The 15,196-nt window shown below is 36.6% G+C and overlaps 1 protein-coding gene across 1 annotated transcript in view; it reads left to right on the top strand.

Annotated features, from left to right (window-relative positions):
• The window catches only part of vwa5b1 (von Willebrand factor A domain containing 5B1), a 35,471-nt gene extending 20,970 nt beyond the window's left edge, over positions 1–14,501 (top strand). Inside the window, exons 11-22 of the mRNA XM_043224158.1 lie at positions 67–181; positions 474–659; positions 1,633–1,834; positions 1,961–2,160; positions 5,745–5,934; positions 8,819–9,109; positions 9,937–10,074; positions 10,256–10,387; positions 10,971–11,045; positions 11,297–11,366; positions 12,354–12,480; positions 13,358–14,501. Coding sequence (XP_043080093.1) covers positions 67–181; positions 474–659; positions 1,633–1,834; positions 1,961–2,160; positions 5,745–5,934; positions 8,819–9,109; positions 9,937–10,074; positions 10,256–10,387; positions 10,971–11,045; positions 11,297–11,366; positions 12,354–12,480; positions 13,358–14,041 — 2,410 coding nt within the window. The 3' untranslated portion in view covers positions 14,042–14,501. The remainder of the gene's footprint in view (positions 1–66; positions 182–473; positions 660–1,632; positions 1,835–1,960; positions 2,161–5,744; positions 5,935–8,818; positions 9,110–9,936; positions 10,075–10,255; positions 10,388–10,970; positions 11,046–11,296; positions 11,367–12,353; positions 12,481–13,357) is intronic.
• Positions 14,502–15,196: the final 695 nt, after the last annotated feature.

Below are 15,196 nucleotides of genomic sequence, written 5' to 3'. Positions count from 1 at the left end.
CCCTTCTGATGTTTTCACAGGCTCACCGCACCTGTCGTGTCTGTGTTTGTGTTTGCATCACTGCAGGTGTTACACGTTCGGGATAGGCCAGGGTGCGTGCCGGAGGCTGGTTTTAGGACTGGCCGCCGTCTCCAGAGGCACAGCTGAGTTCCTGGCAGAAGGAGAACGACTGCAGCCCAAGGTCCCTCATTTGCTCTGACATGTTTATCTTGCAGCGCGGCAGCCTGCTATTTCGAATGTCACCGCAAAGCAATTACAGCAGTCACGTAAATTGTGGAGTGTCCAAATGTATTAGCAATTAACAATTCGTTTTGTTTAGTCAAACATCAGGTAGGATAGTAATCGAAGCTGACAGCACGTGTTTTTTCGCTCTCACATCTATATAGTTTCCTTCTTTTATTTCTATAGACTCTGCTCTCTTGACTGAAGCACTAGATGGTGTTTGACCTGGTGGTTATTTGTGTCTTTGGCAGATGATTAAGTCTCTGAAGAAGTCCATGACTTCAGTGCTGACTGACATCTCCATTGAGTGGCTGTATCCAGAGACAAAGGAGATCCTGCTCTCTCCGGTCGGAGCGAGCTGTCTTTTCCCTGGTGACCGGCTGATCGGATACAGCGTGGTCTGTGATACCTCCAGATATCATTCCAACCCCAAATCAGTAAGCCATCGCTGCATCCATCTGCAATTATTATACTGTTTCTTTATATTATTGACATACTCTAATATTAGTATTGATAATTATATAACTATTGTGATAGTAGTGTTATAAAAGCATAGGTGCTATTTAGATACTACTAATTTAGTGTTATTTATAAATGTTTAATAAATCTATTTTTTATGCATTAATTATTAGTCATATGTTTTGTTGCATTATTAATATTATTTAGATAGTTGTTTGAAAATATACTGTCATTTCATATATCAAATACAATAGTAAATATGTAGTTATTATATTATTTTATATTACAATACTAACATTAATAAAAAGTAATATTAAAATCATTATTGTTTTAGAACTGTTTTATTATTATTTAGATATAATTTATTATTATTAATTAATATATTGTATTGTTGTATTAATGTATTATTAGTATGTAATTGTGCTGTTTTATTATTAATAATAGTTAATTAATAAAAATTTTACTATCAAATAACAACAACAAGGATTAATCTGGAATTATTAAACTATATTTTTATACTACTACTACTTCTACAAATTACTATTATTATTATAGTTGCTGTTTTCACATGATATTATACATGAATTTAACATGAATTATAATTACATCAAATATTCTCAATTATTCTAATTATTATTTACATAATGCTATTGTTATTATTTGAAAATATATTGTATTTTGATGCATTAATACAATGTCAAATATATACTAAAATACAGTCTGTAATCATTATGCTATATTTTAATACTACTATTATTAATTATAGCAATACTAATTATTATTTCGGAATTAATAATTTTATTATTTACATTTGTTATCTGACTACATTTTAATATATTGTAACATAGGCTTTTGTATGATAATGTTTTTTTGTATATAATTTTTGTTAACAAAAATATATATTTTAGAGCGAACAAAAAGCTCTCAGACATCTTTACGCTGCTGTAACAGGATAAACGGAGGCGGTACAGCATGATGCGTTCCAACGAGTCGGCCAGTTCAGTTTTCTATCACTCTCAAGAGGAGGATGCTGGGAAGGTTTCCTCTGACGGTCAGGGGCCACACAGGGACAATCAAGTCTGCTCGCTGTTTGACAGTTGCCAGGAGACCATGTCTGAGAGCAGTCCAGTTGCCACGGAGCAAGACATTATGGGTAAAGTACAGCCCTATACAGAGTAAACGTGTATTTAAAAAAAGTCGTCTATCCATCTTTGGATAAACCTTTCCTGATGTATTCATGAAGTCAACAAACATTACGATAAATTTTTTTTTAACACAGGATCTGACATAGCCACCTCTCCGCGAAGACGTGCTTACAGCACCAATCAGATTGTAGACTACAACCCCATGAAGAAGGCCTACACACCCAGTGACCCCAGCTCAGTGGTGGGCAAAAACCCTCTTAGAAGAGCAAAAGTCCAGGAACTCATTGGACAGACACATCCTGACCACGGAGCTCAGTGGAAAATGGACTACCAGGTTGGTAAACACTAAATCTTAAAGGCCGGGACACACCAAGCTGATGCTAACCAACTAGTGGCGAAGTTGTCACCCTTTCGTTTGCAGCGTCGGTTAAAAAAGCTGTGCTTGCGTGAACCGGAACAGAGACATACGAGATAGACACAGCTATATGAAACGTAAACAAAGAAGCACTTGCGTGCCATTTTGAATATCAGTAACATTGATAACTTTCTTCATTTCATGTGATTCATGTGATACGTTATGATGCTTATATCTCGTAACATTAAAACAATCTTCTAGTTAGGATAAACCGATTGCCTAGAATGAATCAGATTTCCCAACATTAAATACAACATGAAAGCAATAGAACTGTTTAAAGATGAAGTGATTCTCTAGAGTGAATCAGATTTCTCAGCACTACATACAACATGAAAGCTGTTTAAGATAGAACTGTTTACGATGAACAGAATCATTTGAATAAATCAGATTTTTCCCATGAAACATAAAGTATGAAGGCTAGAATAATGTTTAGAAAGAACTGGTTCACTAGAATGAATCACATTTCCCAACACAACATGCAGTATAAAAGAGAAAGTACCATTTAAGATGAACTGATTCACTACAATGAATCAGATTTTCCAACATTACATACAACATGAAAGCTGTTTAAAATAGATCTGTTTAAGATTAACAGAATCATTTGAATGAATAAGATTTCCCAATGCGACATACAGTATGAAAGACAAAGAACCAGTTAAAGTGAACTGATTCACTAGAATGAATCACATTTCCCAACACTACACACAGTATGAAAGAGAAAGAACCATTTTAGATGAACTGATTCAATAGAATGAATCAGATTTCCCAATAAGACATAAAGGAGAGAGTGATTTGTTCAGAATGAAATGATTCACTAGAATAGATCAGATTGTCCCCATTATTCTATAGATTTCCCCATTATAAGAATCATTTCAGATGAACCAGTTTAACTGAAAAAGAATCAGACTTCCCAGTACCATATGAGAGAACTGTTCAGAATGAACCGATTCACCAGAATATAAATATAAAATATTACTTGTATATTTGTATCACAATATGAAAGAGATAAAATAATTTGGGACGAAACACCTCTCTATAATTAATTATTTCCCAATACCACATACAAGAGAGAAACCAGAATAGTATAAAATATGGTGATTCATAAGCATAATGTGTCTTTTTTTATGAATGATAATATTCTACAATACATATTCTGACTAAGCAATAAACATCACAACTTGGATATAATCAGTAAACATGTCTGTAATCCCCTTTGTGATTGTGTGTGTTGACACAAAGCAGACGGCTTCTATTTAGGAAGTTGTTGTTTTCTTCAGAAGAGATGTCTGTAGGCAGCCTTCGCCGTGCCATCTGCTATAGCCCAAGCATCTGCTACGATATGAAAAGAGCTGCATGGATTCATCTGTTTGTTCCAAAGGGTTATTTGAACTCATTTCTGAGCTCTGTGATGAGAATGTAATTCAATCTTCTTACCGCCACATCCACATAAATAGAGTTTAGATCGCACAGCCAGGGGAGGATGAATTACAGTTCCCTGGACGATTAAGCAATGGAAGAATGTGCATAAAGGAAATATGTTTTCAGCTGAAATGTAAATGCACCTTTGGATTCCAGTGGGAGAAAAAAAAGGTTGGCGGCTGTCACAGAAGATGTGCCGGTATTTGAACGGGGCCGAAATAATGAGGCCAAAAATATCCCAGACCTAGAGACAAATTAGGATGTAATCAAGACCTTTGTGACTGATAACGATGGTCGTACTCATTTCATGCATGACAGTTGACTTGAATGGCCGAGGAAAACCCTCTCCATTCACATCAGGCCTCCTGAGGAGACTCAAGGATGCTTTTATGCTCATTGTATGCCAGCTTTCCTAATAGACTAAATTACATTTCTAGCAGTTTTGTAATTTTAACTATTTAGTAAAAGCATTGCTTTTTTCGTCCATGTTGGTATTATTATTATATTATTTTCTGAAATGCATAAAATACATATTAAATTGTTCTATTAAATATGTATCTAATACACATTAAATTATTTAGTTTATTTAATAATACATTTTATTTATTTAGATTATACCATAGTATACAGTAATTTGAGCTAAATAATATAAACCATTAAATATGTACTAAAATATTAACATATTTAAATTATATAAACTTAAAAAAATTTAAATAAATATTATAATTATTAGATTTATTTTAGTTGCCTGTAACATTATTTTTAATCAAAATACGCTTCATGTGAAGTTAAACTGGTATTCAAAATAAAATAAATTACTAAAATATTATTATTTAGTATCCAAAAATTGACAAATTTAAATAATAAACTAAATATATTTGTTAAAAATATATATATTTAATATATTAAATATATATTAAATTTTTATATATATTTTTTTGAGTAATTGCTCATTACTTAGCATGCTGACTGACAAAATAATAACACATCCTCTATTTATCACTCTTCATCCCAAATTCAATGAGTTCAGTGAAATTGCTGACACCCTGCTAAGAGACATATTGAACATCCAGACACTTGTGTTCATTGTCCAGGGCACAATTAGTTCTGACAACTGTGACAAAACCCTTGATGGCCACGATAAAATTTCCAATGTCACGCTCTTTGAAAGGAGAGAAGATATCAATAGTCCGAGCGACACTCAGCACCGCAAGCAATTGCCCGTGGAAATCTTATCAAAAAGGGACTGAGAAATATTACAGATTAGCTATGGCAATAACAAGTCCTTGATTTCCCCTTAATGCATGCAATAATGACTTTGATGGTCCTTATTAGCTCAGCAGGCATCAATTTTTCATGAACCAAACTGCCATTAGACCCAAGTGAACAGAGAGCCATGGCTGGAGAAGCTGGCAAAGTTACGCAGACTCGAAGAATAACTGTGTTCATAAACTCCCTCTACATGAGGTAGAATAAATTAGTTTTCCATTTATGCTGCCTTCATACTGGAAAGTACAACAAAAAACCACATAGAAACACATTTAGACTTGTTAACGTCAGCACCATTACTGTGGCATTATGATAGTTCTTTAGATCAGGAAACAAACAATAAACAGTCTAAACTGTACTAATGCCATGTCCGTACATTGATGGGTAAAAGATTTTTTCAGGTGCAGGTTTGCACATATGAGTTAACTGTCAAAAATTAAATGTGTATTAAATTATATTATATTAAATGCTCTTAATTTGTACTTTTTATTATTTTATTCTTGATTTAAAATCAAAAAATATTTTTCTGTTATATAGTTTATATGTTTCAAAATATTAATTACTAGTAAAAATGTTTGTAATCATTTATTTTTATTAATTTAATTTCTGAAGAATCATGTGACACAATAGGTAATTTTTACATATTGCATTTTGAAATATATTAAAATAGTAAACAGTACATTAAAACTGCAGTAATATTTCAACGTAATATTTCAACGTCTACATCAAAAGTGCCATGAACTAGGTAATTGAAGTACAGTGGCACCGCAGAGTGAACAGAAGCACTAATGAACTGTTGCTCTTATTTCCATCAGCCACAGCTGGCCAGCCTCTGTGCCACATCCTCAAGAGGACGTCCCATAACTGCTCACAAACCTCCAGCGCTGCAACCCGAGGGTCTCCAGGGGGAATCTAGGGTGGATCAGACCCATCCCGGCCCAGCTGTGGAAGACTGCTCCAGGTCTTCAACTGATAGTCCTTCTTTAGGCAGCACCGGCGATGCAGGTCGGTCCTTCACTACAGTCGTAAAGTACGAGAACAAAGATATCGGTTTTTGAATAATAACCTTAGTGTTGCTTGAGTTCAGAGTCAAGCCGGCTTTTAACACTGTAATTTAAATACCCATAATCAGCTGCACAGTGTGGGCGTAGAGGCACTTAACATTATTCACTGACTGAGAAACTACTAAATCTGATAATCAGTTGTAGTTGTAAAAACGGTTCTTTATAAAAAATTTTATTCTATAGTGAATATGAATTTTTCTTCTTACTGCTCTAAACACTTTTTATCAGCTCCTCACTTTTTGTGAGGAGTAAAAACTCCACAAGCTAGGGGTGATAATATCCATCTGTCTATTGAAGGTCGCATTGACGTTTGTACATAAACTCCAAGCATTCAAACTGGTATGTGCATGGAATTTTGAAAATTTTGATTGGATTTTTGCTGTCTTAAAATTTAACTTCATATAAATTCAGCGGTCAAAAATGTTGGTAGGATCATCCAGATAATCGGAATCAGGTGTTCCAATCAATTCCAGTGTGGAACTGTGATAGGATGCCACCTGTGCAACAAATCCAGTCGTGAAATTTTCTCACTCCTAAATATTCCACAGTCAACTATCAGCTGTATTACAAGAACGTGGAAGCATTTGGGAACGACAGCAACTCAGCCAAGAAGTGGTAGGCCACGTAAACTGCATCTAAGCAATGCAAAGCGTCAGATGCAGTAGTATAAAGCACGCCACCACTGGACTCTAGAGCAGTTGAGATGCATTCTCTGGAGTGACGAATCATGCTTCTCCATCTGGCAATCTGATGGATGAGTCTGAGATTGGAGGTTGCTAGGAGAATGGTACTTGTCAGACTGCATCGTACCAAGCATAAAGTTTAGTGGAGAGGGAATTATGGTGTGGGGTTGTTTTTCAGGAGCTGGGTTTGGCCCCTTAGTTCCAGTGAAAGGAACTCTGAATGCTTCAGCATACCAAGATATTTTGGACAATTCCATACTCCCCACTTTGTGGGAATAGTTTGGAGCTGACCCCTTCTTCTTCCAACATGACTGTGCTCCAGTGCACAAAGCAAGATCCGTAAAGACATGGATGACAGAGTCTGGTGTGGATGACCTTGACTGGCCTGCACAAAGTCCTGACTGCAACCTGACAGAACACCTTTGGGATGAATTAGGGCAGAGAGTGAAAGCCAGGCCTTCTCGTACAACATCAGAGTGTGAACTCACAAATGCGCTTCTGGAAGAATGGTCAGAAATTTCTCAAAACACCTAAACCTTGTGGACAGCCATCCCAGAAAAGTTAAAGCTGTTATAGCTTCAAAGGTTGGACCAACGTCATATTGAACCCTATGGATTAGGAATGAGATGTCATTTAAGTTTATATGTGAGTCAGGGCAGGTGAGCGAATACGTTGTATATGAGCATAGGTTATAGATGAGCAGCACTGTTATTGATTTAATACTGGTGTTTTATGTACTGTACTATAAAGTCTCTCAATTCATAACTTTTAAAGCACCACCATCAAAACACAGCTTATGTAACCAATCCACAGTATTCAACAATAAATTTCAAGACTGTCAGACTTCAAATTGCCTGCTGTGAGCAATTTTCCTGTCATTATTCATAATCTGCAGGTCTGTTTTTATTGCGAATATCAGCTAATAGTTTTGTGCGATAAAAGATATTTAACCTAATTGCCTGTCAGTTACCATATTACACAGCTGCATGTTCTCAGATTCAAACATCCTACTCTTTTTCAGCACCATGAGAGTTGCATTTTTAAGATGTGTCAAGTCTGAAGCAATATAAAAAAAAAATATATTAAAATTTTTAAAAACCTTATAGGGGTAGTTTAATCAAGAATAAAAGGTCTGTCATTAATTACTCACACTCATGCTGTTCCAAACCTTACTGTAAGAACTTAATTCATATTTTTGATAATCTTGTAGCTTCACATAATTAAGGTTGAAGCATTGATGTCACAAGGACTATTTTAACAATGTCCTTACTACCTTTCTAGGCCTTGAATGTGGTAGTTGCGTTGCTGTCTATGCAGGCTCAGATTTAATTAAAAGCTCTCAGATTTAATTAAAAATATATGAATTTATGTTCCAAAAATAAACAAAGGTCTTACAATTTAAAATTTTGGGGGTGAACTATTCCTTTAAGGTTTCTAGCCCCCTCTAGCTGTTTTTCAACATATCTTAAAAATATCCTAAAAATGGCACTTCAACAGAATCTATTGTACCTTTATACAGTTATACAAGGCTCCTTTAAATTGCTCCTATTATGGGTAATGATAAGTTCATATTGTAATTTTAGGAGTCCCCAACATCAGATTGACATGCATGCAAGGTCAGAAAACATTGTCTTCTAATATGCATTTATTTTTACCTTATTTGCTCTATGACTCTCCCACAGTTTACTCAACGATCCATTTTTCCAAACCCTTCCTTTGCGAGGCGCTAATCAGCGGGGATTGTTTGTTTGGTTTAATTTTAATTTCATCATGCCTGTAATGCCTGACAAAGCAATGTCTGTGAGGAAAGTGCTGCTTTGTGTACAGAGTTACCAAGGAAACCGGTATTTTTACAGCTCCAAAAGTGGCACCTAGTGACCAAGAATGAATTAGCCTTTTCATTCAGACCAACCCCAAAAGACCAATAAGTGGGCAGGCAATATACTAATGATTCATGTTGACGTGAACAAGAATTGGCTTTACAAAATGGCGCACTTTAAGCAGCCCAACAACTGATTTAAAAAATATTAAACCTCTGCCATTTTAACTTGTCAGTATACACTCAGGGAACTGGTTTCTGATGTTTTCATCAGGAAATGCATCTGTTAATATTATGCTTACCTTCTATTTGTTTTTGAACAGATGGCTACACACATCAGCTTTGCGAAGTCGAAACGCCCCAGGATCCTCATGCGCCAGAATTCAAGGCCAGTCACGGAAGGGGAGATTGCAAAGCGGTCATATCAGGACTGCTGTGCGGGAAGCCCATGAGATGGGAGGTGGCCTTTGACATCCAGCCTTACCTGAAAGGCAGAGAACGGGAGGAGAAAGTTCATGAGGACCTCTGGAATGAAACCTTCCATCACCTGGCGGCACGCTCCATTATTCAAGACTTTGAACACATGGCAGATAAAGAGTGTGAGATTGAGCATGGTAAGATCCAACTATCAAATATTAAAGGAGTCATATGATGTTGGTAAAAATAACATTACTTTTGTATTTCGTGTAATGCAATATGTTTATATGGTTTAAGGTAATAAAAAACACATTATTTTCCACATATTGTACATAACAGGTTGATTCGTACAAAGCTCATCATTCCAAAAAAGCAAGGTGTGCTCTGAACGGGCGATTATCCAGTCTGTTTGGCGGAAATGTTATGCCCCTTACCCTAACGTGTTGCTGTGTTCTGGTGCTACGACACAAAAACAATAAAAGCCATTATAAATGAGGCATTTGTTGCATCCAGGGGTGACATAATTACTCATTATCATGTCTTTTTACACATCACGTTGCATCACGCGTCATAAACATAACACTAAGACAACAACAAGACTTACTTTACTTACCGCTCAAACCTCGAGTCTGAAAAGTAAGTAGCAGGTTGTTAAGATATGAAAATGTAACCTACTTAAAGGTTGTGAGTCAGAAGTGCCAGACTGTCCTTGCAGAGTTGGAATCACCCCAATTAATCACAGATTTTAGGTTATGTTGAATAATAGTTATATGCCTTCATTCTTTGCATAACAATTTGGGTGGTGTTTGAAAATAAATCCACACTGTGATGTAGAAAAGTGTGGGAGTATTTAAACAAGTAATTTATACCTTTTGTAAAGAATATATTTTTGTAACTTTATATATGCAGTAACAGCTTGTAACCCTCCAAAGAGAAAGGAAAACTTTAAACCCCATCATATGACCTCTTTAAACATCCAACTTGCTTGAATATCTGACCAAATCCCTTTATGTCATGTCTCCAGGTTCTGGGAGAAGGTACCAGCTTTACGCCATCCACACGAGCAAAGCCTGCAACATCTTGAGCAAATACACAGCGTTTGTACCTATCGATCTGGACAGCAATGAATATTTACCCACCTGCATTGAGTACAGCCATCCCGGTAGGTCATTCTTCTAATTCATCTCTCAAGGCCTGGCAGTTGCAATCATTACGTCAAAGATACTCTTCTCAAGAAAAAGAAAACAAGAAGGAGCACAGGGAAACAGATGAAGCAGTTGCTCCTGGCTTAAGCACACAATTAGATTATTGTAATGACTCCTTGTGTATTTGTTTATCTCCAGGGGAGGATCATAAACGAAGTTCGCATTGCAGTTCTCGTTCTGGAAGCAGGAAGAACCGTGGTTACTCTGTGGGTCTGGGTCGCTCGCAGTCAGGGGGTTTGCCTGGGCAAGAAGATGCAGCTCTAGGCTACAGTAAGATTGATGACAAAGTACTGACAGTTGGCTTGTTTACAAGTGTGGAGCTAAAAACTGATAGATCATGAAAGACTTTTTATATTGCATGAAAGAGACTAAAGCTTTCATTTCTTCTGGCTGAAAGTCTGTGGCAGATGCTAGAAACATTTGGTGAACAGTTATCAGATTTGGTACTCTTATTGAGGAGAGTCTCGACTTTTATCATACCACATTTAGTCATTTTGCAGACGCTTTTATTTTTTTTAGATACCAGTTTTAAACTCTCTTGTGCTGGTCAGAGTTCAAGCAGTAGTTAGGCTTTAAGTCAGACTATCTGATATATAAAACTGCTTAAATTAATTAACATGTTTGATGGTGAGAATGCCACACAGGAAGTGATATTTTGTTTTCCAATTGGTCTATTGAATGCATTGAATTGCCACAGTTTAAATGTCAAAGAAATGCTCAAAAACTTCAAATATATGAAATATGTATAGCTTTTGAGGAATTTTAAAGTACAAATGCACTTGGATGCGATTCCTCAATGCTAGTTTAATGGCAAAAAGACTTCTGCACTCTAAAATTCTTTTTCGCTCTATAGACGTAGACGGTTCATCCCAATCCCCCTGCAAAACACCCTCATCCTCCAGCTGGGAACGATGCAGCTCTTCTGAAGGTACTTTTCTCTAACTGTTTACATTCACTTGGTTGCTTCGGTTATTACAGTCTCGCAGGTGTTCAAGGATGTCAAACAAACACAGCAGCATTAATCACTCAGTTTGTAGCTGCTGAATTCATTAATTAGATTTGACCTAGAGGAGCACGGGCGGGTTTGTTGAGTGCTCTTTGCCTTGGAGTTCAGTGTGTTTGTTTACGTGTGTGCTGGGCCACAAAAATCATCAGAAACCAACCTGCTCTCTCTTTCAGCCTCTCAAAGGAGTCCGTCTGTGACCCCCGACCACTCGCAGAGATCAGTCGAGAGCCTTTTCTCCGCCAGGTGGGTGCAGATCGAGCAAACAACATCCACAAATCAAGTTACACTATTAAAGACACTGTAATTCAAAGAACACAAATGAATAATTCAGCAGTTTGCATCATTCCTGCGCCGTTGTTTTAAATCATGAGTCGAATTTGCATTTTGATTGCTTTTGGTAGTCTGTTGGGTGCATGTAATGAGTTCAACTCTCAAAGACAGACATTCATTAGTCATTAAAAAAAGTAGACTGACAAATTACGTCAAATTTGTGCAGGTATTCGGGCTATTTTGCAACCATTTTGCTGTGAAGTACATAATGCTTTGTTACAATTAATGAATCAGTGTGACAGTTATCTTCTGGCAAGTGCTTGCTCGCTTGACGTCAAAGGGTTTGCTATTAGCATTTTCCTTAAAAAGAAATTGTTCTTGAGTTTAAGTGAAATGAAGGATACTTCAGTGTGGAAATTAAAGGGTGATAGTGACAAAACACTGTTTTAGTTTTAAATAGCACTTGGCTTTAAGAAACACTGATCTCATACACAAAGGGTGAAGTAACTGCCCAGTAAAGACTGTATCACAGAATACTGTAGGCTTAGCTCATGAATATTAATTAGGACATGCACCAATGGTTTTACACAATATAAATACGTAAATAGTTTGTAATGTATTAATGTTTGATAACTAATTGGTTCAAATCCTAATCCCATCCCAAAGTGCGTAAAACCAAAATGTAAAACAAAAGACAAACGGCACTCCAGACACCAAAATAAACATTTCCCTTTCGTGTCTAGAATCTCTTTCACAGTTTTGCCTCTCGCTGTCACTTTAAATGTCAGCCGAACTAATGACCAAAATGTGAGGAGCGGCACTATCAGGGATGTGTACACACCCCGCAAATTAAAGGATGTGAAGGGGCAGATTTCAGAAAAAGCACTTTAGACGTGTCTGTGCATTTAATGACGACAGCGAGGCACCGGAGTAAAAGGTGTTGTTTCTTTTTACCTCTAGCAAGCTGAGCCTGAGCAAGACACGTCTCCTGACCAAAGCAGCCAGGGGCTTTATGAGCCGGTCGCAGAGCAAAATGAGCAACTCAGTGGGAGAGAACGAAAATGACAACAAGGACTACATCCCTCTGGTTTCTATCGCCATGTTCTGCTACAAGAAATTAAAATTGCACCTCTTAACTTTTACTTTTTAATGCATGTTTTATACACACACACATATATATATATATATATATATATATATATATATATATATATATATATATATATATATATATATATATATATATACTTTATGAGAGATATTGTGTATGTGTGTATATCATTTTTTTATATATATTTATTTAATAAGTATTTATAATATATTTATATACATGGATTATCCTATACATGGACAGTATTGTAAGATTCATTATATACACACATATATTTATGTGTATTTGTTGCTTATATATGTGTTACAATTAGATGTGTACATATAGATATATATAGATATATATGTAAATACACAAATACACACAATTTTCCTCACTGTGGAAGTAAATGAGATTCATGTTGTTCATGTTGACTTCAAAAGGTCAGCATAAAAAAATGCTTGACAAACTTGAACTGGTTGGTAATGACGTTATTGCGTGTATTGCATCAAACCCGCCTCTTAAACCCACCTCCTATAAATAGCCGGTCAATACTCTCCCCCCACACAAAGCTAGTCTTTTTTGTATAGTGAGTAATAGATCTGTTGACCTTTAACAAGCACCGATCAATATCTCATGATCGCTAAGTCTGGTTAAATGAGATGTACTATTTGAGTAGACTATATGGGTCATGGCAATTACTCAAAGTAAATGGTGATGAGGAGTAACGAAATCAGCAGGGCGTATATTTAAGGCTAATGTAATTGACGATGCCTAAAGACCTTAAATGGCTCATTCAAGTTCCGTCTCTGAGCTTGTTTATATGTTTAAGCACTGATTAAGTAGACATTATGGTTTCTACTTCCCGTTGCAGGTGTCATTGCAGCTGTCCTGTGGTGCGTTTATGTTGGACAGTGCCTTGTGTGACGCCATCAACGTACCCATGGACAAGCTGAAATGGACGTCTCCCTTCACCAGCCACAGAATCAGCCTTACCCACGTGTCCCACTCCGTCTCCCGGCGCTCCGAGAGCCTGGAGGTCCACCGCGGCTCCTCGCCTCCTCCGAAAGACTCAGACTTGAACTCCGAATGCGAGGAGCTGGTGTCCTGCACGTCTTCAACCTCATTCCAGGCCCGAAGCCCTCGGGTAGAAAGCGAGCCGTCGCTGCTGAGCGGCTTCTCTTCGCTGTCGACCGAAGCCCCGCCGTCGCCTATCAATTCTTTGTATGACAGCGGACGGGGGTCAGAGTCTGAAATTGCAGACTCGCTCCTGCCGGGTTCGCCAGGGGTCCTGCAAAGGGCAATGCAAGACCCAGAGGGCATGGTATGGGCGACTGCGGTTGCTCTGGCCTGGCTGGAACACAGTTCAGCCAGTTATTTCATAGAGTGGGAGCTGATCGCGGCTAAAGCCAGCATGTGGCTAGATGAACAGATCGTCCCTGAGGGCCGAGACCTGGCGTCGGTCAAAGCCGCGGCCAATCAGCTCTTCATCATCCTCAGACACTGGGACGAGAACCTGCAGCTCAACATGCTCTGCTACAACCCCAACAGCATGTGAGGCTTGATAGGCCAAGGACGAAACTTCAAACTATGCGAAACGAGGGTTTTACTCGCCTTGGGTTGTTTTAATGTTTATTCTGTGGGTTTCGTTTTAGTTTTATGACTAGAAATCGTGCCAGTATTTCATCTGCTCGAAGGCCAGAAACATACTCTGCACAGGTGCGTAGACGCCAATGTAGTGCGAGCTTAATATTGCATATATGTAACTTGATTTCTTGCATTAATGTAGCAGTAACAAATCTTTAAAAGACTGTATCTGTCTCACTTTGGAAAAAAATATTACAGGAAGTCAAAAAAATGAATCACAGTTGTGAGGAAAGTTGTAATTATAAGTAGTACTGTTAAATGGTTAACCGTGATTAATTGCGTCCAAAATAAAAGTTAATATATGAGTGTGTTGTGTATTATGTATGTATAAATACACACACATGAACTGTATATATATTTTTTAACATTAACATGTCTATATTTATGTTCATATAACTTATAAATAAATACATTAAATATATAAAATAACATATACCTCTAAAATATATAACTGCATATTTATATATACATAAATATACACAGTACACATACATGATGTAAACATAAAGTTTTATTTTGGATGCGATTAAACACGATTAATCATTTGGCAGCACTAGTTATGAGTATTACAATTTTTATTACAATTTCATGTCTGTTAACTTTTATTTTGAAATTTTAATTTTGAAATTTGAAAAATGTTTGCATTTTTTTATTTTAGTAATTTTTCTTCTAATTCTAATCTTACTATTTAAATTTAATTCATGAACAAATGTTTTAAAGGTTTTTAGTTAACGATAATTAAGAAACAGTCACAATTGTGCGATAAAATTACTTAAGATTAATTCAAAGTTAAGAGAAACAAAGTTGCAATTGCGCGACAATAATTATATCAAAATGATCGGATATTGTTTCAGTTATGAATAAAAGAGTCAGAATTGTAAAAGAAAATGATACAATTACAAGAAATAAACTCACAATTGCATTCTGAGAAGGAAACGGGCTTGTGTACAAACTTCAGTAATTGAGGGAAAATATTGTTTTATTGTTTAATCTTTGTTACATGAACTCAATAAGTGTTTTATTTATTTGGAAGTAACTGCGAGTAAACGGGTGCAATAGCACCCCT

This window comes from Puntigrus tetrazona, chromosome 23 (genome assembly GCF_018831695.1).
Source record: "Puntigrus tetrazona isolate hp1 chromosome 23, ASM1883169v1, whole genome shotgun sequence".
NCBI lineage: Eukaryota > Metazoa > Chordata > Actinopteri > Cypriniformes > Cyprinidae > Puntigrus > Puntigrus tetrazona.
The sequence above is the reverse complement of the archived record's forward strand: the minus strand, read 5'-3'. Positions and strand labels throughout refer to the sequence as shown.